Source organism: Trifolium pratense, linkage group LG6 (assembly GCF_020283565.1).
Source record: "Trifolium pratense cultivar HEN17-A07 linkage group LG6, ARS_RC_1.1, whole genome shotgun sequence".
Lineage (NCBI taxonomy): Eukaryota > Viridiplantae > Streptophyta > Magnoliopsida > Fabales > Fabaceae > Trifolium > Trifolium pratense.
Genome location: NC_060064.1, coordinates 40,795,101 through 40,821,439, shown reverse-complemented (window position 1 = coordinate 40,821,439; position 26,339 = coordinate 40,795,101). Strand labels below are relative to the sequence as shown.

The window sequence follows — 26,339 nt, the reverse complement described above, 5'->3', positions numbered from 1 at the left end:
AATTTAAGATGTCATACATGCAACAACTTTTCTATGCTACACTTTTAAGTGCTAGCTATTTTTTCCAAGAAGATTAGAGCTTGAATTTCCAAGAGAATTAGACTAATCTCATATTAATGTTTTACAATGTTAAGTGCTAATTTTTGACACCGTCATTGTCTAAGATTGCAGGTTTGAGTTCAAAGGATGGTAACTAAGAATATGATGGAGCAAAATTAACATGTTTCCTTTGAGCACATGTATTATTGTGAGTAAAATATTTTACATTCCTCACTCTCTGACATTGATACAGTAAACTCTTATAACTGTTAGCATTTTAATACATAGATAAATCATTGAAATCTAAATTTGCTCTAGCTCATCCAATTTCCGTTGTAAGTTTGGAATGTGCATCAACTTTGTTCTTTGTGTGATATCTATATCTATATCTATTGTATGATATTCAAAATGTGATTGGAGATTTAAAAGATAGAATTAATTAGATTTTCTTTATTTATTTTGTTCTGTTCATGTTTTGCTTTCATTGTATTTGAAAACTCTAATTTGATTTATTCTCATGTTTTGTATTTATTTTTTATTGACCGCCTTTAAACTTTATATGCATATGACTACATTTGGTAAATGTATTGTTCTATAAAGTATCTATCCAATTGATTGTTACCTAACTTCAATTTAGTATCTATAAAGGCAATTAATGTTATTTCCTTTTGTTTCTCTAAAGGTAATTAGTGTATTAAGTGAATGGTGTAGGAAACTCATACTTATTTTCTATTGGGATGTTCTTGAGTTGACTGTGTGCATGAGTTTATGGTGATTAGTTTATTACTTCTTTGAAGAGGTTTGGTTTCATAGGTCACTTTGGGGGGACACCATAATGTCACTTTTATAGGTTAGTTTATGATTTGATACATGTGTGAAAAAGTTTTACACTGTCGGTGTATACCAATTAACCTTAATTCTAATAATGGCTTCAAATGTTTATGTTACTCATCCGAGAGGTATAATTATTCATTGTTAATACTATATAATTTTACTTAATTTCTGATGTCTTACAATCAAAATTCAGTATATTGTGTGGGCAAACATGTGAATTATCATTTGATATAGTTTTTTTATCAGGTAAGACATAGTAGTGGAAAACCCACTTGAGTTGGTGCATTGGTATTGGCTTGGGACCTGGGAGTGTGCTCCTCTTGAGGTCTGAGGTTCGATTCTCTCTTGCGCCAATTTGGGTGGGCTAATTTAGCTTCTTCAAAAAAAAAAAAAGACATAGTAGTGGAAGTGGTGGAAGGTGATGCTAGAAATGTTCTCTGTGATGCTGTGGAGAAGCACCATGCTTCAATATTGGTTCTTGGTAGTCATGGTTATGGAGCTATAAAAAGGTACAAGTTCATTCTGATCACATTTATCATTCAATTGCATTACAAATTTACAATCATTGATTGAAATGAGTGTCTGATAAATACTTCATGTTCGGATAAACAACTTAATGAAAAGTTGTTCGCATAGGCGCTTAACATATAGGTACTTATTTACTTATTCTTTGAGATTGAATTTAATTGCAGGGCGGTATTAGGTAGTGTAAGGACTACTGTGCTCATCATGCTCATTGCACTGTGATGATTGTGAAGAAGCCAAAAACCAAACACTGATCTCATTGGCTGCGTGCGTCTAAATTGTCCTACAGCAATCAGAATATATATATTTTCAGCAAAAGGAAACATGAATGTTCTTTAAAGTTTTCACTAAGTTGTTTGTTCCATGTCATATTGACTCTATAGAATAAGGTTCATTTCACATTTTATTATGTTTTAAATACTAAAATTAGAACAGGATTTCTCCCTGTCCCAGCCAGTAGTCACCATGGTACTTATTTTGATTATGATCAGATTTTGTAAATGTGACAGTTCTATGCATAAATGAATAAGAATCATATGTATGCCATGATTTTGTTCATTCCTTAACTCTATTGCTTCTACGATAGACCGCGTACAAAATATGATTCTAGCTACCGAGCTGAACCAAGTTGTGATCAGGCTTTCCAGAGTCACAAACCGTGAAATTGTATCTATAATTCGCGCATTTTGTGATTAAGGAGGGTGTATTGGATTGAGATTTCATGGGATTTTAAAAGACTTTTTTATGACAAAAAAATCTTGAGGTATTCAATCAAGACTTTTACAAAAGTTAAATAAATCTTGTGGTATTCAATTAAGACAAACATGATTTTTTTTCCAGGCCAATAAAATCCGTTGGTATTCAATTGAGATTTGGTACTACTTTTAAAATGTCTACTGGTATTCAAAAGTCTACCGATTTTTGATGGATTCTTCTATGGAATGGATTTTGAGAGACTTTTTAGTTGAAAATACACTTGAAAGACTTTTTCAACAATCTCACCAAAAGCCTTGAGACTTTTTTGAAATCTCCAAGACTTTTTATTTTCATCATCACTGTATCAAATTTTTTTTTCTTTATTTTTTCATAGTTCATCATCACTGCACTCCTTCTTCTTTTCTTTGTTCACTTGTTCAAGAATCTCACCAAAAGACTTGAGACTTTTTCAAACTCTCCAAGATTTTTTACTTTCATCATCATTATATCAGTTCTTCTTCTTCTTCTTCTTCTTCTTCTTCTTCTTCTATCAAATATGTTTTTTTGCAAAAAAATATTTTAACAAATTCTACATCTTTTTTACAAACTTTTGATTCAATACAACTTTTTACGGCAATTTTTTTTTCGTTACCTTCATCTGCTTCTTTTCCCATCAATGGTGATAATGGTTTTTATTTGTGATTAGAAACATATACGTGAAAAAAATGTAAGGCTTTTTTTTTTGTTTAAAAATTTGGATTCCCAAAAAAATATAATTTCTTTTATTAAAATTTATTGATTCTTTTAAAATTTGCCTAATATACAAAAGTTTCTTAATATATAAAGTATTATGAAATCTTGATTGTAAAAAGTTTTTCGAAAAAAATCTCTCAAAATCCATTCAAATCATGTGTTAAAAATCTTGATTGTAAAAAAGTCTCTGTAAAAAAGTCTTTAAAATCTCACAAAATCAATATAGTCCAACAAAATCTCATAAAATCATCAAGACTTTTTTTGCCAAAATTGTCTCATGAAATCCCAATCCAATACACCCCCCTAAATGCCTAAATGTTTTAGCATTCCCCAAGAGCATGAATTAATTTCAATATAAAAAAATCTATTTTTTACTTAGTTGGGTAAGCATTAAAGTTCACTAAGCATTATAGTTCACTGCACTGATGTCGTTTATCTTCACTACTCATGTATTAGCATAGTAGCGCTACGAAAATAAACCTATAAGTACATGACATGATTGAGTTTTTTTTGTCACAATAATGAATATGTTTGGTTTCTTTCCCCTTTTCCTTATGTGCATATAAATCAGCCATTAAATAGGAAGAGTGACAGTTAGTTTGATTCAATATATTAAGATATGTCTTATTAGTAGGAAATTTTAGTTAGTGTTTCATTTGCATGAACAAACCTTCCTGATATTTTTAAGCCATAGACACATAAGTTGATAATTTCAAAATTAGCCTTTGTTGATATATAACACTTTATTGAAAAATAACTAAATATGCATCAGCTCTGTTTTGGAGGTTATGGTTTTTTCATGACTTGGTTTAATTTCAAAATTAGCCTTTGTTGATGTATTACATTTTATCGAAATGTCAGTGCAAGTGAGGATGAACAAAGTAATTGAAAGGATTAGTTTTCTTTGGATGTAGCTAAGTGGCTTCCCATTTTCAATATATCATGTTCAGAGCCAATAGCTACTGTGGTCATTCAACAAGATCAATCAAGTTGGAGGACAAAGAACACAAGCGTGTGATGGATGGAGCTTAAGAGAAGGAGAGATACAAGGAGAAATATATTGAAAATTCATTCAAGAACTTGACCTTGGTGACCGCAAAACATTGTTTTCTCCTATATTAACATTAATTTTTTAAGATATACCACATTCTCTTTAAGTTCATATTCTATTTCATTATATAGTTAATTGTTAAACTAAGTTTTCTTCGCCTATATAAATAATTAATGTTTGTATTATGCAAATGTTGCGTATTATGATTTCTTAGGAGTTTCTTATTTTTTCAAGCCTATCAATTATTATACAAATTTGCTTAAAATTAAAAGGATATAAAAGATATTAGTTATCTAAATTCTTACATGTTTCATTCAAAGGAATGCTAATAGTACAAATTTTCTATTGGGTAGATAAAGTGTCATAGAGCTCATGTTATTTACATACTTAGTTGTGTTTGAGATCTCTACTTATACACACTTTTTTTTCTTCTTTTCAATTGAGCAGAAAAAGGATGAGCTAATGTTTGTAACGAAGCTGAGAGTGCTATTATTAATTTGGCTCAATCCATTAGTTTGAGATCTCTACTTATACAAACTTTTTTCTTTTTCAATTGGGCATGAAAAAGATGAGCTAATGTTTGTAACGAAGCTGAGGGTGCTATTATTAATTTGGCCCAACCCATTAGCTTGAGATCTATACTATACACACTTTTTTATTTTCTTTTCAATGAGGCAGAAAAAGGATGAGCTAATGTTTGTAACAAAGTTGTGGGTGCTATTATTAATTTGGCCCAACCTATTAGCTTGAGTTCTCTAATTATACAAAAAAAAAATCTCCAATTGGGCAGGAAAATGATGAGCTAATGTTTGTAACGAAGATGAGCTGCTATTATTAATTTGGCCTAATCCATTATCTTGAGATTTCTACTTATACACACATTTTTTTTCATTTGGGCACGAAAATGATGAGCTAATGTTTGTAACGAAGCTGTGGGTGCTATTATTAATTTGGCTCAACCCACTAGCTTGAAATCTCTACTCATACACACATTTTTACTTCAATTGGGCAGAGAAAATATGAACTAATGTTTGTAACGAAGCTGATGGTGCTATTATTAATTTCGCTCAACCCATTAGCTTGAGATTTCTACTTATACGCACTTTTTTTTTTCCAATTGGGCAGAAAAATGATGACCTAATGTTTCTAAAGAAGTTGGAGGTGCTATTATTAACTTGGTCCAACCCATTAGTTTGAGATCTCTACTTATACACACATTTTTTTCTTCAATTGGGCAGGAAAAAGATGAGTTAATGTTTGCTTTGATCATTTGTTTAATGTAGCTTGGCTTTAATGCACTATTGATTCCCTATTTTAAAAGACAACTTTTTTATCCCCTATTTTGAAAAACCTAAACTTTTGATCGCTCTATTTTAAAAGCCAACTTTTTGATTCCCTATTTTTGATTTTTCTGAATTTTAGTCCTCCAACTCAATTTGGTCAACATTTTGCTGATGTGTCAAGCTCATTAATGATATTTTAAAAGTATTAAAAAAATAAAATAATTAATGATAATTAAAAAACATTTCTATGTCATTAAGCTTTTTTTAAAATTAAATATTTTAAAAGTATTAAAAAATAAAATAATTAATGATAATTAAAAAACAATAAAATAAACCTCTTTACATTATATAATAATAACTAAAAGAAACCTCTATACATTATTATATAACTTAAAATCAGTAATTTACTCAAATAAGTCAGAAAAGCAAATGCTGGTTCCCAAATAATGGAACCCTAAGAAATCAAAAACACAAATCATCACGCTGGTGTTAACATCTTTCGTCTTTGGTCGCTCTCTCTCAATCGTTCATTGACTTTGTTCTCAATCGTTAATTTTTTTTTGGGGTAATTTACTGATTTTTAATTATATATATTTTTTGGTAAGAATTTTTAATTATATATATGTATTGAGGTTAATTTTACTTATTTTATAATTATTATTAATTAATTATTTAATTAATATATTGTTTAATACTTTTAAAATATTTGATGTAAAAAAAATTAAAGACAGGAAGTGTTTTGTCAACATAAATACTACCACGTCATTAATGAGCTTGACACATCAGCATAAATTTGATCAAATTGACTTCGGCGACTAAAATTCAGAAAAATCTAAAATAGGGGATCAAAAGTTCATGCTTTTCAAAATAGAGGATCAAAAAGTTGGCTTTTAAAATAGGGGAACAAAAGTTCCAGTTTTTCAAAATAGGGAGATCAAAAAGTTGGCTTTTAAAATTGAAGGATCAAAAGTTCATGTTTTTCAAAATAGGGGGCTCAAAAGTGCATTAAAGCCATGTAGCTTATATTTTAAGAACCATGTAATGTTTTATTATGTTGTTATTAGTCTGATTTTCAATCAACCTTATAGATGACTTACATAATGAGTGAGTTGTATAATGATTATTCCTCTAATCTAATGACAATGTCGTATTATATTTAGTTTAATTTATAATGATATCGAGATATTATGTGAAATTATTTATTGGTCGTACTAACAAACGAAATATAAAATCATATGGTCGCACGGGTGGGAAATCTAGTTACCAAACATTCAGGAAACTCCTTCTGTGCCATTTCCATCATAAGCGATTTTAGAGTAAGCTGATCATCCTTGAAAAGCTTAATATTTTTGTTTAACATTTCATTGTTAGTAGACATCGGTGGATCCTTTTCAGCAAAAATTTTCACTATGTCTAAATTTTGACAAGCAGCTCCCGCAATGAACCTGCCAAATGAGTAGGAGGAATGTGAAAGAAAAAAAAACAAACAATTATGTGCATTCCAGAGACAGAGAGAGACACAAACAGATATACCATACCATCTTGCAAAATCTAACAGCTCCTGCTTACGAAGAGGTCCTGCCCTTGGACAATGCCAATCTTTTTCTTCTTGTTGTAGTTCTTGTTCTTCTAGTAATCGTAATCGTTTCTACAATGTAATTGAAAATATAATTAAATAAATAAATTAGTTCAGTTGTATGCAGATAATAATAATAATAATAATAATAATAATAATAATAATAATAATAATAATTTCAAGTCCAAATATAATGATAGAAGAAGAGATTAGTAAATCATTAATCTGAGTAAGTTGAAATCAAACACACATTCTCCTTGGGGATTGGAAGAGCCTCTTCCGCCTTGGATTTCCTTGTGCCGCTACTTTCTTCTCCTCTAGCCATAGCCTAAAATCGAATCCCTCCACGGATCGAGCACTAGGGTTTCGTTTTCCCAATCATATTATACTAAAAGATAGTGGACTTAGAGGCTCATCACCAAAACCCTAATCAAACCCTAATTGGTTTGGCCAATTGATGACTACCAACAAGGCAAATCACCCAATGATGCTTCGCCATTTTCACCCAATCATGTGATGCCTATTTTCTATCCAATTGTCATAATCCATGTGTATAGAATGAATGTCTTGCAACCAATGTATCTTTGGATCATGGTATGCACACATATATCCATCATGTCATTTGTGTCATATGTATATTGGCCTATCATGTCAACTAGGTATACATGGCCAATCAAGAGCATGGCCTATCATGTCAACTAGGTATACATGGTCAATCAAGAGCATGAGATCCTTCAATGTGCATGTCATATACCTCTACAATCGCATACATCCATATTCCGTTCATTAAAATGTCAATGCCTCATTTGTATGGTTCTTGGAAATTGTTCCTACTTATTTCTCTTCATTACCAATGTCAACTATCACACTATGTAATCATTCCTATTCCATTCTTCTTATTGGTTAACTCTTTTGTTTCACAAAGTCAACTAGCCATATTTTAAGAGCAAGCAAGTCTCTTCTCACAAGTCAGTGATTCGCCAACCTCTTCCTCCCTAAACGTTTTGCTAATCTGGTTTTCCATCCCATCTAGACCATTTTCTAACCCACATTCATTCTCTGGTTTGCATTGGAACACATTACCCCTTGCCAATCATGTCTACAACCAGTCACTCATTCATCAATTGCTCAACATTGATCGATGTCGGTTCTGTACAAGATATTGATAAGTCTCATGGTTCATGTGTGCATGATATGGTTAACAGCATCAACACTTACCATATGGAGTGTGATCCTTATAATGTAAGGCTTTGCTTTGTTTATTTTTCCTTGCTATATTCTCATAAGTATGTATAGATAGCTTGGTTTGTGATTTATGTTTATTAAACATAGTTATAAGCTTGATAACACTGTTGTCTGTGATAATTTTTGTGTTTTAACATTACAACCATGATAATGGTTATGTTTTTTCAAGTAATGCAGTTGTTTCAATTTATATAGGAATGTTTTGTGTGTATTGAGTGATGTAAATTTTAGATTTAGTTATTTTAGGACATGCTATGTTTGCAAATTTGCTACTTGATCAGCTATTTGGAAGTTTTTGTCAATGTTCTTTTATTCATGTGTGCTGGTGTTTTGATGGCTGTGTGTGGATTTTGTTTTTTTAATCTGTTCTTAATTGATATCGCGTTTTCTTGTGTCCCAAGATGTTGAATGGTTTGTGTTGTATTATCAATTGATCAAAAGAAAGACATGTTGTGGTGTTTGTAGGTGTTGGGAAGACTGCCTCAGTGTTTTGTTCGGGAATTTGGTGACTTGATTGACACACATGTTATTCTTCAGGATCCTAATAGCAATGAGCTTGAGGTTCGAATTTTGAAAAAGGGTAGTGAGATGTACTTTGAACAAGGATGGATGGTTCTTAGGGACTTTTATAATCTTTGGTTTGGGGCTTGGCTTAAATTTAGATATGTTAATCCCAGACTTTTGGTAATAAGTCTCACTTCAAGGTGGGGTATTGAAGTTCCTTACCCTTTGCACGATCCTCCCTTCAAACATATGTTAGCTACATTTGGTATTCAGCCAAAGATTGATCAATCAACGGTTGCTGGAGTTTCCTCTAATCCAATTGTGCCAACTAGATCATTTACCCGTTCTTATTTTAAGAAGTTGACATCCTATGATGTTGAGTCTGGTATTTTGGTGTGTATTCTATAATTGTTCTTTGTTAATCATATTGTACTTTAAAGTCCATACTAACATTTGACTTCATTTGTTTTGACACAGATTTTACCTTGGTATGGTTTTGGCGAATTTGCATTCGCATTTACATTCTCCCATATAGTATTGGTTGATCATATGGGATGTCGATATCCATGTAGTCTGGAGTTTAGCGTTGATGATGATGGTGAATTGGCTTGCAAGGTTTCTGGTTATTGGATGGAATTTTGCAAAAAACATCACTTAATCCAGGGCAATAGGATTCGATTTGCTGTCAATGAACCTGCATTAAATTATGTCATGTATGTCTGTGTTTATCCTCAACTAGGAACAGAAACAACCCTTAGTTATCCTTTGAGTGATGGCTCTTATCTCCCTCTATATGTATCCCAGCAATATTTTGTGGCCTCTTCATGATTATGATGTGTAATGTGGTACTCTTAAGACTAATTTCTGCCTCAAATATTTGTATGATTCATATGCGTTTTTCAATTTGTAATCCATTTAAATGAGTACAATTCAAGTTTGTGAATTGAATGTTGCTTTTAGTGTTCCCAATTGCCTTCTCAATACACACTTATTTTACATTCTATGTAACTCATAACTTAAAACTCACAAAATGTTCCTTTTATCTTATAACAAATTAATTCAAGTATGTACATTAGTTGATTTTCGCAATTTGAAGGTATGGAATGATATTGCACAACTCCTCCTTAACACTTCTTGAGGGACATGAAACATTCACTATTTTAACTAACCATTCGACCATTTTACATTCACACCTACTTAGTTTTCTTCATCATGGATGTCAATTATGATACTATGTTATCATTGTACTTATATTCTTCATATTGGTTCCCTATTTCCTTTCACAATGTCAACTAACCATACTATATCTTATTCAAGATTACATCCATAACATGGTGCTTGTACGGTGTTGATAGAGCCAGTATTTTAGATATGACTTGATATTACACAAATTCTCCTTAACAGTTCTTCAGGGAGATGAAAAACTTCATAATTTTAACTAAAAGTCAACATGCTTTGTTAGTTCATTGGACATTGATGCTACTTAATTTTCTTCCTTATGGATATCAACTATGATACTATGTAATCATTGTGTTTCTATTCTTCCTATTGGTTGTCTTTTTCTCTCATAAAGTCAACCAACCATACTTTAACAACCATATCCAATTGAATATATGAAACATGCTTTAACAGACTCGCCAACCTATTCCTCTCTAAAAGTTTTGCTATTCTGGATTTTCATCTCATTTAGACCATTTTTCATCCCATCTAGACCATTTCTAATCCATATCCATTCTGAAATTGTGGAATGTAAGATGATGGAATTTATAAGTTCCAATGTTTAGATTAGTTTTTAAATAACAGTCTTGCAATCTCATCCCCCGTTTAATTGTCCTAACCAATAGACAATGATTTGATTTAGTCATGATTATAGCAATTGTTGTGTATTCCATTGTTTATATTATCATGTGAAACTTCTTAAATATTTCAAACTGAATTCTGTTGTTTATAAGAATGTATAAAAGTTCTTGAATATTGTGAACTACACATCGAAGAATGTATAAAAGTTCTTGAATATTGTGAACTACACATCGACGTCCCTGATATCCAAGAAGATTCATCATCTTAATTAATTGACTTCGTTGGTAAAAGTTATAAGTTTCTTATGTGAGAAACTTTGTTTATACGGATTTTATATGTTCCAGTGTTTAGATTGGCTTTTAAATAATGGTCTTGCAACCTCATCCCTAAGTTAATTGTCCTAACCAATAGACGATGATGTGATTTAGTCGTCATTATATCAATTGTTGTGAATTTCATTGTTTATATGATCATATAAAAGTTCTCAAATTCTTCGAACTATGTAGCAACAATATTTTGAACTACTATGTGGTTGGGAAAGTGATGGTTAGATAAGAAACTTTCTTTGGTTGATTGCATTAACAGTCAGTATTCATAATCTTTACCATGATTGGCCATGTTAATGCATTAAACCAAATTGTGTGATTTTATACTTTTTGGTTAAGATCATATTTTGTCAAAAGTTTGGGACTTTTATTCAACTTCCATCGCATGTCTACCCAAGCCTACTTATTCAAGTTATATTCACTTGCAATTGCCCAATTAACATCTTAGTTGTGACTTTAGTCATAGGGCTTCTATAGGCTATTATATCATTATGACCTAGGCTCTATTTGGCCAATCCATTGTTCTTACCATTGCTTCTATGCGACCTAGAACATGTTCTATAATTATTGCATTTGCTTTGGGAATATGCTAAACTCATTTGCTTGCTTAGACGACCATTATTGTGACGTCTAAATAGTTCATCCTATGCAAGTTTCCAAACCTATTCGTATTCTATCTCTAAATTTTTGATTCAATCAAGACACACACTCAATTGCACTTTTGTAATTGTTATCATACTCCCTTTCTTCATATTTTACTGGACTCATTTCCATTTGATTTGTAGTAGACTAACATACACCACAATTGATAATCCACAATCATGTTGAACACATAATTTGTCTTTAGTAATTAGACTTTTTAGTTAATTGCTACTTGCATATAATCTAATAAGCTAAACTTATACTTAACAATTAACTCACATTAAACTATCCATTGTACATTTTATTCAATATCCTATTGAGTTTAACATATAAGTAGTAAAATATTTGAACTGATATTAATACCATGTGTAGTAAGTGTGTTTACATGATATCATTGAATTAAGTGGCAATTCACAAATAACTTAGATGAATTGCATTGTGATCACTACCCTTAGATGACTTTCGTAGCTTGCTTGCAACTTTGTACAAAATTATTGGATTATGCAATCTCACATAGGAAATATAAGTTCATGATTTCCCTTGCTATAATCATTTCACATCATGAGCTAGCATTAATTTGTATCACTTGATCAACTTAACACATAACACATACTCTTATCCCATTATAAATAGGTTGTCCGTGTGTTTATATGCCACTAACTAATCATATATCTTTCCATCAATTGAGACATGGCAAATAATGAGCTTGAAACCACAATTGCTTTGCAATCTTTGAGAGGTAAATACCTTTCATACCTGTGATTTGTAGTTTATGTGTATATATATATATATATATATATATATATATATATATATATATATATATATATATATATATATATATATATATATGCATTGCTTATATGTTGTCCTTTTTGTAGCTCCATTGGATCCTTTTCCTATAACACCCGAGGAAAGGTTCCTGAATGATATGCGGGTTAGGTACCGCACTTATTACCTTGAATGCAATGTTAACTACGTAAGTGTACTCATATACTCCATCAAAAAAATTGTTCTTTTGGTTTGTACCTCATTTATATTGTGTAACCAATGTCATTTTGTTAGGGTGCTGTCAAGCTACCAAGGATGTTTGCCGAGGATTTCGGGGAAGAATTGTGTCGCGTTGTCACTTTGGTTGATTCAAGGGATAATCACTTGGAGGTTTTGGTTGATAAAATCGATGAGGATGTTTATTTCACACGTGGTTGGGCGTCTGTTAAGAATTTTTACAACATAAAAACTGGTGCATGGGTCGTGTTAATTTATTCAGGTTTCGGACACTTCGGGATTACTATCCATGATAGACTTCAATTCCCGGTTTTAACCCCCACATTCGACCCACCTATGAGATTGGTTATAGATAAGTTAGATGTTCTTCCACACTTCGTTGATAATTTATCTGAGGATCTCCATGACCTATCATATGCTCATGATGAACGATTTTTTGACGTATCATTAGAAAAGACATTGACTTATTTTGACGTGTCTACCGGTTATTTGGTACGTCATTGGACATTCGTATATTTCCAGTCTTTCATAATAATTACTTATTTTAAATTTGATTTCTTAAATACAATGATCATTGCAGATGTTGCCATATGATGGATTCGGGGAGTATGCTTTCCATCAAGGAACCACTTCTATCAAAGTGGTTGACGAATATGGAAATGCTTGGTTTTGTAGTCTGATATTTGTGTCATTCCCATGCAAGCATTACAAGATTGGTGGACAGTGGGGTATTGGTGGCTGCGAGGAGGTTGATTGCTGGTTCAGTCATAACTATTGGTGCTCAGCCTGATGCTAATAGTGAAACTCTTTATGTTATTCTGGATCCTTAGTTTGCTCATAGGCATGTGTATCCTAATTGTATCAGTAATTTAGTTTATTTGGCTGTAGTAAGCATCTCTTTTCTATGTGTTTTTTAATGTGGTATGGATAAAGCTATTTTGTATGTGTACTTTATTTCAATGCTTTGTATGGATGGACTTTGTTTAATTAAGAGTATTTTTTGTGATCTTAATATTATTTGTGATTGTATTTGAAGTGTCCATTCTAGATTACATTCAAGTCATTATTTCATATTTTTGTTATAATATCTAATACACTTATACTTTCTTACAATACAAGAAAATATCACCTCTATCTAACTACATATTTGAATGGATCCTTGATTCCACTATTATACTCATTTACCATACTTTGTATGGATGGACTCTGTTTAATTAAGAGTATTTTTTGTGATCTTAATATTATTGGTGATTGTATTTGAAGTGTCCATTCTAGATTATATTCAAGTCATTATTTCATATTTTTGTTATAGTATCTAATACACTTATACTTTCTTACAATACAAGAAACAATCACCTCTATCTAACTACATATTTGAATGGATCCTTGATTCTACTATTATACTCATTTACCATACTTTCCTATGCCTTCTACTATTGAAGTACACCCCTATATTATTCTTCGTGTGGTTATACTTTCTTCCAATATAAGAAACTGTCTTCTATATCTAAGTATTATATTCATCTATTATCATGTTTCCATGTGCCTTCTACTATTGAAGTCCACCCCTATAATATTCTTCCTATGATTCTTTTGGCCAATTAGCTAACAAGTAATCATCATTGTCGTGTCATATATTTGTTGCCATCTGTGTAGCATGCAACAATGTTATATCACATCTATAACCTACAATTTTTATATAAATGGTACCTCCATATACACTCTATTCATCATAACACGAGCAATTTGTGTGTCATCACAACTTACTTCATATGGCTAAGTCAGGTAAAGAATCATATCAATCTACTACATTTTTCTCATGTTAATTTGTTTATAACCTAACACTCTTGCTTCTGCTTTTTTATTGTCTTCTATAACTCCATAGGCATGTATGTCAAGATGACCAAGGTCTCTGAGATTACTGGTGGCAAGATTGATTTTCAGTTGAGAGTAAGAGTAATCAATCTATGGTCTACACCGGATCGTTCTAATCCTAAGGAGGAAGGGGCTCTTCACATGATTTTTCTAGATAAAGATGTATGTTAAATAATTGATTCTATATATGAACAAAACCGTTGCCATTGAACTATACTATTATTTTTAATAGTCTCTTTTTTGTGTTTATTTGCTATGTAAAGTGCGGAAAGATATATGCAACTGTCCGAAAGGATTTGCTTTCTCAGTTCAAGGATGACATTGAGGAGGGTGCTGCTTATGTAGTGGAGAGGTTTATGGTTGGTAAGAACGACTCTTCCTTCAAAAGTACTCCTCACAAACACAAACTTAATTTTATGCGTGGAACTAAGCTGATTAAAGTCAAAGCTGCCGAGATACCACCAAATCATTTCAATTTCATGCCTTTCGATGAAATTCTTGCTTCTACTAAAGAGGATCAGTTACTTGGTATGTTATGTTGATTATTGTTGATAACAATTAGTATTTAAATAAGATGGTTGGTTAGTTCCTTATTTTTGTTTGTGCTTTTAATTTCGTGCTATTTGTAGATGTTATTGGTCATGTTGTTGAGAAAAATGTTATGAAAGAGACTGAGAAAAATGGCAAGATAAGTAAGCTTATGGATGCAACACTTGAAGACTTAGAGTGAGTTTAGTGCTCTAGCCATATCTTACAATCTGTATTTATGTATTGGACCATTAACTTAATGTTAATTTATTTCAGAGGGAATAGGATACATTGCACTTTGTGGGATGAACATGCCGTGAAAATGCAGCGATTTCTTGATGGTCATGATCCATCACTACCTGTCATAATTATACTTCAGCTGTGTAAACTTAGGAAGTATCTTGGTATGATTGATTTTATATCTCTTAGTTTTTTTGTCTTTTGATCTATATGGTCTGAACTTATTTTTTATGATTCATTAGGTTTTATGGGAGTTTCCAACTCTTTTTATGGAACAAAGTTATTTTTGAATGCTGAAATGCCTGAAGTGACTAACTACATAGAGAGGTTGTTATAGTGTGGCCATTTCCCCTAATATTTTGATTTTTTTTTTTTTGACTATCTATGTAAATTTATTGTTCTATTATCTTCTCTTTTTGGTATAGGATGAATGCTGCAAATGTAGAGTTGACTCAGGTTGTTAGTCAGATGTCTGGACCTCCTATCTTAAGTGTATCCGATGATTTGTTACAAACTCCTAGAATGACAATTGAGGGTCTCATTGAATCTACCCAAGTTAGATACTGTTCTCTTTTTCTCATGCACATTGTGTTTCACTTGCTAATTTTAATAACTTAATACACTACCTTTGATGTAGAAATGTTATGGCTCTGTGTTGGCTTGGGCATGTGAGTTTGATATGGAAGCTGGGTGGTTCTACCAGGCTTGCACTAAATGTGCTTCTAGGATCAATTTTGTTTCAGGGCAACTGTATTGTGATAAGTGTAAAATGCCACGAACTGCTGTGCCTAGGTATGGAGTTTAGTATAGATCCATATTTGACTATACATATTATTAACATTATTGTTATGTGTTACCAGATACAAGGTCCATCTCCAGGTTATTGATGATACAGGATCAATAACCTTTGTCATGTTTGATCGCGTGGTATTTCAAGTTGTTGGTCTCACAGCTCAGGATTTGCTCGATGCTATGAACAATGTAACCTTAATTTTAAGCTTCTATATTCTATATGTTCATTGAAGTTATGATTTTTAGTGATATCTTTTTCGTATGTTTGTATGTAGGATCCAAGTTCTCCTTCTTATCCTAAGGAGCTTGATATGTTTGTTAACAAGTGGATGCTTTTCAAAGTTGAAGTAACTGATGCCAATTTTTACCGCAATTGGCGTGGATATAATGTGAAGAAGGTTACTTCTGATGAGGACATTATTAAACGATTCACTTCACTTCATGGAATAAATGTACAATTTATCTCTTATCCATTTCAATCATGTGGATTGTGTTTCGTTTTACTGACTGATTGGTTATGTTGGTTGAATTTCAGTTGAATGATCATGATGATGACACTGATTTCGATCATTTACTGTTTGAATTAGGAGACATTGCTCCACTGGTGAGTTTTAATTGCTTTGTCTTTTGTTTATTTGGGTATGATTGTATTTTTTCCATTTTTGTTTACTCACTGTTTTGTGTTATTTGTATTTAGCCTGCACTAGATGGAGTGGAGTCAAGCAATAAGGCAGATAATGTGGTGTCTAATTCTGGACAGACTCCAACCAGCAAGATGAGTGGCAAACAAAAGGTTGGAATTGATGGATGTGATGTTACTGCTTCTGGAAGGTCAACTGCTAGGAGGGTTATTGACCTTGATCAAGATGATGCTGCCTTACTTGACATGGACAATCCATCCACAAGCAAGTTTATAGGGAAGGGGATTACTAATATTGATGAAAATCAGGTTGTAACCACCAATCAAGACAACCGTCCATGTGTGAAGATTCCGGATGCCAAGTGATAGTGTTTATCATCGTGTTTCCTTTGTTTCAATAAACGTGATTGTTCTTAGTTTCCTGTTTAGATGTTCAAGTGTCAGTGTTTATTTATCCAATGTGTACCCTTCATTACTTATCTTTGTATTGTCTTATATTTGGTGGATGCTCTGTAATGACATCTCTCTATGTACTATGTATCATTTCCTATAATATGACTTGGTGAATGTCTTTGTTGATGATCATTGTTTCTTATCTTACTATTCACATTTGTATTTAACTTAACTATGCCGTTGACTTTTGTACCTATATTAACCATGGTTATATGACTTAATCAAGTAATATTGTCAATTATATCATTACACATGTATGAGTTCTTTTGGATGTACAAAGGAAGTCAACTTGCTCCATCATGTGAATTATGATACTACATGTGCATTGATTCCTCTTGGTAATTGAGAGCTACGTTTTTTATAGATGACTACATCAATAGACTTTGTTAATATTTGCATGCAACATTCTTAGGGATACAATGACTTCACTCATGTTTGTCTAGCATAAATATATCCTCTCTTACTACTTGAGCTATAGAATTTTGTTCTGTAGCATGGCTAGCAGCATTGAATGTAGTGATAGTATACATTTACATGAGTCATGCAGCAATAATGGTATTATCTAATAACATCTTTCTACGTATCTCTCCTTACAACCATGCTTAATTGTTCTAATAGTTCTCTTTTATTGTGTTTTGTGCTTTAACAATGTGCTCTAGATGATGATGCTTCAATTCACAGTATATATGATGGTGATCAAATGATATGTGAAACTAATACTCAACAATTTAACATACCTTATAATTCAGGTATCACCCTCTGCATACATTGTGCTATTGATTCTATTTGCATTTCATGTTATGAGTAGTAACATTTTTATTATTTAGATACGCCTGCTCCATTGGATGATTGCATGGATGTGTCCGGTATTGCTTTATCCTTTCCTAACTACAGTTGTATCTCATAAATAATGTCAATAGTGGTGATTTATTGTCTGCTATCTTTACTTATATAATCATGCTTCTATTCACTACGCTATTGATCATATTTACATTTCATGTGCTCTATTAGATAATTGCGTACATGTACCAAGATATGGTATTTATTTGTATAATATCCACTTTCTTCCATTAATTGGCATAAATTATGCTTCTTTAGACTTATATTTGTCCTGGTGACATGCTTTTTGGTTGATAGCTACTGATGTTGACTTGGTCTCTGATCATTACGTGGCTCAGATGAGATGTACAACTAATTATGAGCAATTTGATGTGCCCTTTAATTATGGTATTAGTACATACAGTGTTGATTCTCTTAGTACAATTTACTATTTTGTTTATGTTGATTATTTTCCTTATCTCAACAATATATATGCAGTTTCTGATAATCCCAGATATTTCAACATCGGTCAGCCAAGTTGTGTGTGTCCAGATTGTGGTGCAATAATGTGGTACCAAGAACGTGTTAAGAGTGGCTCAAGGGTCAATCCCAAGTTTTCGCTATGTTGTAATCAAGGGGATATAGAACTTGCACCCTACAAGCAATTGCCACAACCCCTATATAATTTATACCATGGCCGTGATAGTAGAAGCAATTTTTTCATTGAGAATATTAGATCCTTCAATAGCATGTTTGCTTTTACATCAATGGGTGGTAGAATTCACACCAGTATTAATAGCGGAAATGCACCACCTGCCTTTGTCTTAAATGGTGAAAATTATCATCTTATTGGAAGTTTGCTTCCTTTGCCCAATAGACCACCTAAATTCGCCCAGCTGTACATATACGATACCGAGAATGAAATATCAAATAGGATGTCATCTGTTGGGTAATTTGTCATTTTGATTATTTTTTTCGCTCCATTGATTACATCTACTTCATAGTTGCTCACTTTATTTTATATCACAGAATGACAGATGATCCAGTTGCATTCAAGTCATCTATTGTGCGAGATATACGATATGCGCTGGACAGTTGTGGTAATCCGTATGTTCGAATGTATGCTATGTTACGGGATACCATTCATTTCCAGGAAGCTCCAACTGTTAAGTTACGTCTTCTAGGCAAACGATCCCGTGATGGCAGGCGGTATAATCTTCCGTCTGTTTCGGAGGTTGCTGCCTTAATTGTTGGTGACTTTGATGCTGCTGACTTCGATAGAGACATTATTGTTCAGACTCAAACTGGTCTTTTGCAGCGCGTATCAACCTTTGAACCGTGTTATTGGCCCTTACAATATCCGCTTTTGTTTCCTCGGGGAGAGGATGGATACAGTAGGGACATTGAGTTCAGAGATAGTCCAAAGAAATCTAAAAGGAAAAGGAAGTTTATCACTCAGCTGGAGTGGGTTGGATATACCATCCAGCAGAGGTGTAGAGATGAATCAACAGTTGTTTTTTCTAGGAGATTATTTCATCAGTTTTTGGTTGATTCTTTTAGTACAATAGAGTCTGATCGGTTGAGATATATGAGAGATCATCAGAAAGATTTAAGGGCTGCTATGTACAAAGGGTTGACGGAAGCCATTGTTAGCGGCGACTGTGATGCGAACACTACAGGTAAACGAATAGTTCTGCCTGCAAGTTTTGTTGGCGGGGCAAGGTATATGATACAGAACTACCAAGATGCAATGTCCATTTGCTCTTGGGCTGGATATCCCGACATATTTATCACATTTACTTGCAACTATAAGTGGCCAGAAGTTGTTGATTTTTTAAAAGTGCATAATCTTAGGCCATCGGATCGCCCTGACTTGATATCTCGATTGTTTAAGATTAAGCTGGATCAGCTCATAAAAGATATTAAGCAAGGGGATATTTTTGGCAAAGTCAAAGCAGGTTAATTTTTTTAGATACCACACTGTATTTATAATGATTTTTAGTGTGTCTCTTTTTTTACTCGGTTGTTAACGATATCTATATGTATATATTTCAGTGATTTACACAATTGAGTTTCAAAAGCGTGGTCTTCCACATGCTCACATTTTAGTCTTCCTTTACCAGTCACATAGAATTGTCGGTCCAGATGGTATTGACAAAATAATATCGGCTGAGATACCGGATATACATCGAGAGCCAGAGTTATTTAGCGTTGTATCTGCACTTATGATTCATGGTCCATGTGGACAGCAGAATAAAAAATCTCCATGTATGCAGCATGGTCGGTGTTCCAAATACTTCCCTAAGAAATTTACCAGTCATACAATCATTGATTCTGATGGTTATCCTGTGTATCGGAGGAGGGACAATGGTGTGTATATTCAAAAGGGTGAACATTTTATTGACAACAGGTTTATTGTTCCGTATAATAAAAAATTGTTGCTCAAATATAATGCTCACATCAATGTTGAGTGGTGCAATCAATCCCGATCTATAAAGTATCTTTTCAAATACATCAACAAGGGACATGATCGTGTTACGGCTGGATTCTATAATGATAGTGGCAACGGATCCGGTACTCAAATGATTGATGAGATAAAGACATACTATGATTGTCGGTATCTATCTGCATGTGAAGCTGTTTGGAGGATTTTTGTGTTTGATGTTAATTATAGAGAACCATCTGTTGAACGGCTAACTTTTCATCTTGAGGATGAGCAGCCAGTGATTTTCCATGACGATGCTTGCATTGAAGATATTGTTGAAAAACCATATGCTAGGTGCAGTAAGTTCATAGCTTGGATGGAAGCCAATAAAAAATATCCTCATGCGCGTCAATTGACGTATAATGAATTTCCTACTAAATTTGTATGGAACAAGGATGCGCGTCAGTGGACTCCGCGTAAGAGGGGGTTTTCTATTGGAAGACTTCATTTTGCCCCTCCTGGATCCGGTCAACGATTTTATTTGAGGACTATTTTAAATTACATAAAGGGTCCAACTTCTTTTGCTGATATAAGAACAGTTAATAATGTTACTTATAGCAATTACAAAGACGCGTGTTTTGCGTTAGGGCTTATGGATGATGACAGGGAGTTTATTCAGGCGGTTAAAGAAGCTAGCTACTGGGGCACTGGTGGTTATTTGCGTCAATTATTTGTCGCTCTGCTTCTTTCAGATCAATTACATTGTCCCGGTTTTGTTTGGACCAGCATATGGGAGTTTCTTAGCGATGATATTCAATATAAGCAACGACGTCTTCTTGGTCTACCAGGTTAGTTGTGTGTCTATATTGATAATATTGCTTTACTTAAGTATACACCTTTTTTGTTCCATATGTTTTACAATTATATATTTCTTGCAGATTTAGTGTTGACATGTGACCAGTTGAGAAGCTATGCATTAGCCGAGATTGAAATTGCATTACAAAGTAATGGCAAGAGTCTGAAAGATTTTTCTGACATGCCTCAGCAAGACGATGGGTTAGTTCCAGATAGAGGGAATAGGTTGATTTACGATGAATTAAATTACGATCGCAATCTATTAGCTGATGAGCATCGTATATTAATGTCATCCATGACAACTGAACAGCGGAAAATATATGATAAAATCATGACAAGAGTTCAAGAGAATATGCCAGGTTTCTTTTTCCTTAATGGTTATGGAGGCACAGGGAAAACATACATTTGGAGGGCTTTGTCAGCAGCATTAAGATCTAAGGGTGAAATCGTTCTAACAGTGGCGTCCAGTGGTATAGCTGCCTTGCTAATTCCTGGAGGAAGGACTGCTCATTCTCGATTTGCCATACCAATAAACATCGATGAATATTCTACATGTCAAATAGGGCCATCTGATCATCTCGCCCATCTAATTCGTCGTGCAAAATTGATTATATGGGATGAGGCACCTATGATGCATAGACATTGTTTTGAAGCCGTTAATCGTACTTTGAAGGATATTATGCAAGAGAAGCAGTTTCCATTTGGAGGAAAGGTTGTTGTGTTAGGTGGGGATTTTCGTCAAATACTACCCGTTATACCCAAAGGTACAAGGCACGATATTGTTCACTCTGCTATAAATTCTTCTCCTTTATGGTCCTCCTGTGAGGTCTTAACATTAACGACTAATATGAGACTTCTAGCGGGATGCGCAGATTCAGATATTGAGAGGAGGAGAGATTTTTCTCAGTGGATATTGGGAATTGGTGATGGGAGTATCGGACATGCGGATGATGAATGTATCGCTGTTCAAATCCCACAAGATTTGTTGATTGATGGTGGCGCTGATCCTCTTTCTAATATTGTTCAAAGTACTTACCCAAACTTATTGGAAAATATGAATGAACCATCCTTTTTCCGTGACAGGGCTATTCTCGCTCCAACGAATTCAGTTGTTGGTAGTGTGAATGACTATATTTTGGACATGATTTCCACTGACGAAAAAATTTACCTCAGCTATGATTCTTCATGTAATGAAAATTCAGCTGTCGATGTCCCGGATAATGTACACACTCCAGAGTTTTTGAATACTATTGCTTCTTCTGGGATTCCAAATCATAAGTTAAGACTTAAAATTGGAGTCCCAGTTATGCTCATGCGAAATATGGATCAATCTTCTGGGCTGTGTAATGGTACAAGGTTAATAATCACTAAGATGGGTACTTATGTTGTCGAGGGGATGATTATATCTGGTAGCCATATTGGTGAAAAGGTTTTCATTCCGAGATTGTCATTGATTCCTTCCGATAAGAGACTTCCTTTCAGATTTAAACGCCGACAATTTCCCTTGAGTGTGTCCTTCGCCATGACAATCAACAAAAGTCAAGGCCAGTCTCTAAAAAATGTCGGGGTGTATCTCTCTCAACCAATTTTTTCCCATGGACAGTTATATGTTGCTTTTTCAAGGGTTACTTCCGAAAATGGATTGAAAGTACTTTTGCCTGCTGAACCAGCCGACAATCCAGATGTTGCTCGGAACGTAGTTTACAAGGAAGTGTTTCGAAATATTTAATATTTGTAGTCATCGTGTAATTTTATATGTGAAAATATATATTAACGAATAAATATGTATGTTGAATTTTATTCGATATGTTCTATCAGTATTTTAAGTGTTATTCTCTACATAATTAATTATCCCTACTAATTAATATACGTTGTCTAACATGATATACTTTTATTTGTGCAAATACGTGATAACCAGCCGACAATCCAGGATGTGTTTGGAACCAGCCGACAATCCAAAAGTTGCTCGGAACGTAGTTTACAAGGGAGTGAACTTTTGCCTGCTGAACCAATCGATGATCTAGATGTCACTCGGAACGTAATTTACAAGGAAGTGTTTCGAAATATTTAATATTTGTAGTCATTGTGTAATTTTATATGTGAAAATATATATTAACGAATAACTATATATGTCGAATTTTATTCGATATGTTCTATCGATATTTTAAGAATTATTGTCTATATACTTAATTATCCCTCTTAATTAATATACTTTGTTTGACCTATTATAATTTTACATGTGCAAATACGTGATAACCATTTATGTCGGATTTGCTCTCATACATTACCAACATTTATTTATCCGACATCGTCCGATCTAATGATATTTTATACGTAGTTGACTCCGCAATTAATTTCGTATTTCAGGGAACCTACTTGGGTTGATACATTGATATTGGCTTGAGGCCTATGAATGTGTTTCTTTTCATATTTGAGATTTCGATTTGACTACTAACATGTAATGATGACTTTTTTTGATTGAGTGTGTTAGTTTCTTTAATTATCATAGTAGACTAGGATAGTAACTTGCCTATAACCAATTGGACTGCATGCAACGTCTTTACATTGTCAACTTCATAAAAAAACATCAACTCATACAAACAACACTTTTCGGCTACCTCCATTCTCCAGCTTTAATTTCCCAATAAAAAAAAACTCATTCCAAGAATTCCAGCACTTAATGTCCACTATAATCATTACAATGGTGGTTCTTTCCATTCTCTCCTGTACGCATATATTATACCGTATCTTTCTTTACCAACCATCCACATCATCTTTCATTACAGTCTCCTTATCCATATCTCTTCCGTTTTGTCTGCCAGAATCATCCAAGTCATGTCCAACCCGTCGGATCTTGTGGAGGCGTTGGCCACTTACGCCGCTACGACACGTGATGACGGTGGTGAGAGTAGCAGGATCGCTTCCCAATGCTCCGATCGTAGCGCTTTTGAAGGTATTTGATATAGCTTATTTCTATCGTGATGTTGTATTTATTGATTTTTAATTTTGTTCATAAAATTTGTTGGATTTGTTTAATCCCTTCATTTCACATTAGGGTTCATAGTGTAAATGGTATTTTAAGATTGAAATGGAACTTGCAAAGGAAAGACAAGTATTTTGCATGTGGAAGTAGAACAAACGTAATATTTAAGGTTGAATGATGAAATCTTACATGTTTGTTGGTTCAGTTGTGTTTTACATGCTTTGATTGTGTTTTATATAACATATTTACAATTAGGTGACTAGCAGATCTGTTTACATTCATTCAACTATAAGTATCGTGGGTTATTTTTATGATTGGAACACTACTTGGTATGGATGTGTTATGTTTGAATTGATTCCTATCCTGCTTATATTCGTTAGAATTTAACTTTATCACCAACAACTTTTTGCATTTTATCTCTTGCTATTTCCATTATTTGCGCTTACTATGGTTGTTTATTTGGATTATGGTTAAAACTAATGCCTTTACTTGAATGTATTATCGTCGATATTGATAGACTTTGTGTACATTTTGATTTTGATAGAGATGCGATTTGGCATTAGTTTTATGTGACTCTTTTATGATATGCAGTTATGACACACCGTTATGACAGGCTCCATGATGATGTAAAACCTTTCGCCATGATGACTAAAACCTGTTACATGGAATACGATCCAATGAGTGTAAGTAGTATTGTTTTTTTTAATTACAATTATTGTTTAATGCTTCATTGTTCCTCATCCCATTGTTATGTTCATTGTGCAGGGCCGAGGAGTTGTGCCAGGAATTTATGCACGGTGTGTTGGACCAGTTATCGGCAACACCGTTATTTTACAAGACACTAACCTTAATCAGATTCAGGTTGTAGTTGAAAAGGACAAGTCAGGGATGTATTTCACTCATGGCTGGTCTCGCATGCGAGACCTGTACAAGATTAGTATGGGAGCTTGGGTTGTTCTTACTTTTGTGAGTCCCTTCTTATTCCATATCAAACTCATAAACATAACTGGTATCCCCATTACCTGCCCTCTTAGAAAGCCTCCCTATAAGCTGATGTTGGAAGAAGGTTTTCAAGCCGGTTCTTGGGATGCACCTATACCCTTTTTTGTAATGCCAAAAGTTTTCACACACAGGCTCGAGAAAACTCTGACTGCTGCTGATGTTGCCAGTGGATATCTGGTATGTATTTTTTATGTTCCTGTTTTGCTTACTCTGTTTGTAGTTGTATATACAGATCAAATGATTGGAATTATGGTAGGTACATGTACATGATAAGGATGGATGCTTTTAAATATAGCGTGTGTTGTAGTATTAACGAATTTGGTTATATGCATGCTTGGTTGCTGTGATTTTCATTCAGGTAGTTTGTTTGATGTTAGTTATTGTGTTTGTTTTATGGCATACCAATCAATTATAAGTTCTTAATTTCAAATATTATTGGCTTCATATATTTTCCATGTTATTGTTTGGTTTTGCCTGCTCTGTTTGTATTTGCATATATGGTACATACATGTACATGATAAGGATGGATGCTTTTAAGAATAGCATGTGTTGAACTGTTATTTTTTGGTTAAATACTTGCATTAATAATGAGTGATTGCTTGACAGACTCTTTTCTGGAATGGCTTTTGCAAAGATGCCCTCCCCCATGAGGAGTCTAAGTTAACATTGGTTGATTGGATCGGGAACACCTGGAAAGAGTGTGAACTTCAGTTTGACAATGGCTCTCGCACCACCTGCAAGATATCTGGGGAGTGGAATGATATTTGCAAGGTCCATCACCTCGCTGATGGTGTTGTTGTCAAATTTGGTGCCACTGAAGCTTCCAATAACAAGGTGTTGTACTTCAAACTCTCTCCTTTCATTGGTGTACGAACAACTCTGCATGCTCCTTCCGATAGGCTGGTCACCAAGTTCATTCATGAGACTCAACATTACTTCATGCTCTAGATGTCCTCTTAACAAACTTTGGAACAATATTTCTTTGTTTTGCTGTTGTTTTTGCGTTGTAGTAATTTTGGAACAATATTGGCTTATGCTTGTATGAATTTGTTATGGTGTATCCTTGGTACTTGGAATACTTCTTCTAAACATTTCTTGAAATGTTAATGCATGAAGTTACTAAATATAGTTCCTTGATCCATTGATTCGATGATGAATTGCTCCAAACTATTATGTTTGGTACTTATCCCTTCATAATATTGCAGATTATTTATGCAATCAAGAAAAGAGTGAATTCTCTTTTCACCATCATGTGATATTAATTTGCTAACATCATTTGCCTTTATAGATGCTTACTCAATTATCTTCTATTTATTTCTCAAATCATCTTATTTTCCTTCCAATCACCTTGCATAGCTTGCTACCCATTGGAAGGGTATTGGGAGACTTTCTATCTTCATATTGATTCCCTATACTTTTACTATATAACAATAGACATAATTGAT

At 33.5% G+C, this 26,339-nt stretch overlaps 5 protein-coding genes and 1 pseudogene across 6 annotated transcripts in view; 5 read left to right on the top strand and 1 right to left on the bottom strand.

Annotated features, from left to right (window-relative positions):
- Nucleotides 1–26,339, bottom strand: part of LOC123888913 — a 38,124-nt gene that overhangs the window by 7,634 nt on the left and 4,151 nt on the right. For both annotated transcript variants that reach the window (XM_045938077.1, XM_045938078.1), the window contains exons 2-4: nt 7,008–7,136; nt 6,720–6,829; nt 6,446–6,626 (exon numbers count right to left, since the gene is read on the bottom strand). In XM_045938077.1, coding sequence (XP_045794033.1) covers nt 6,446–6,626; nt 6,720–6,829; nt 7,008–7,082 — 366 coding nt within the window. In that variant the 5' untranslated portion in view covers nt 7,083–7,136. The remainder of the gene's footprint in view (nt 1–6,445; nt 6,627–6,719; nt 6,830–7,007; nt 7,137–26,339) is intronic.
- Nucleotides 166–1,964, top strand: LOC123888914 (annotated as a pseudogene).
- Nucleotides 7,494–9,413, top strand: LOC123888912. Its single transcript, XM_045938076.1, has 3 exons — nt 7,494–7,999; nt 8,468–8,899; nt 8,984–9,413. The coding sequence occupies exons 1-3, from the start codon at nt 7,853–7,855 to the stop codon at nt 9,332–9,334; spliced, it is 930 nt and encodes a 309-aa protein (XP_045794032.1). The 5' UTR covers nt 7,494–7,852; the 3' UTR covers nt 9,335–9,413.
- LOC123892276 lies at nt 11,965–14,887 on the top strand. Its single transcript, XM_045942077.1, has 7 exons — nt 11,965–12,013; nt 12,156–12,253; nt 12,340–12,774; nt 12,863–13,010; nt 14,168–14,319; nt 14,421–14,685; nt 14,787–14,887. The coding sequence occupies exons 1-7, from the start codon at nt 11,965–11,967 to the stop codon at nt 14,885–14,887; spliced, it is 1,248 nt and encodes a 415-aa protein (XP_045798033.1).
- LOC123892275 lies at nt 15,352–16,723 on the top strand. The gene is made up of 6 exons (XM_045942076.1): nt 15,352–15,480; nt 15,563–15,717; nt 15,786–15,906; nt 15,993–16,169; nt 16,253–16,321; nt 16,415–16,723. The coding sequence occupies exons 1-6, from the start codon at nt 15,352–15,354 to the stop codon at nt 16,721–16,723; spliced, it is 960 nt and encodes a 319-aa protein (XP_045798032.1).
- Nucleotides 17,305–22,638, top strand: LOC123892273. Its single transcript, XM_045942075.1, has 6 exons — nt 17,305–17,365; nt 17,470–17,559; nt 17,948–18,578; nt 18,659–19,587; nt 19,685–20,902; nt 20,993–22,638. Exons 1-6 carry the CDS (start codon nt 17,305–17,307, stop codon nt 22,636–22,638), a joined length of 4,575 nt encoding a protein of 1,524 aa, XP_045798031.1.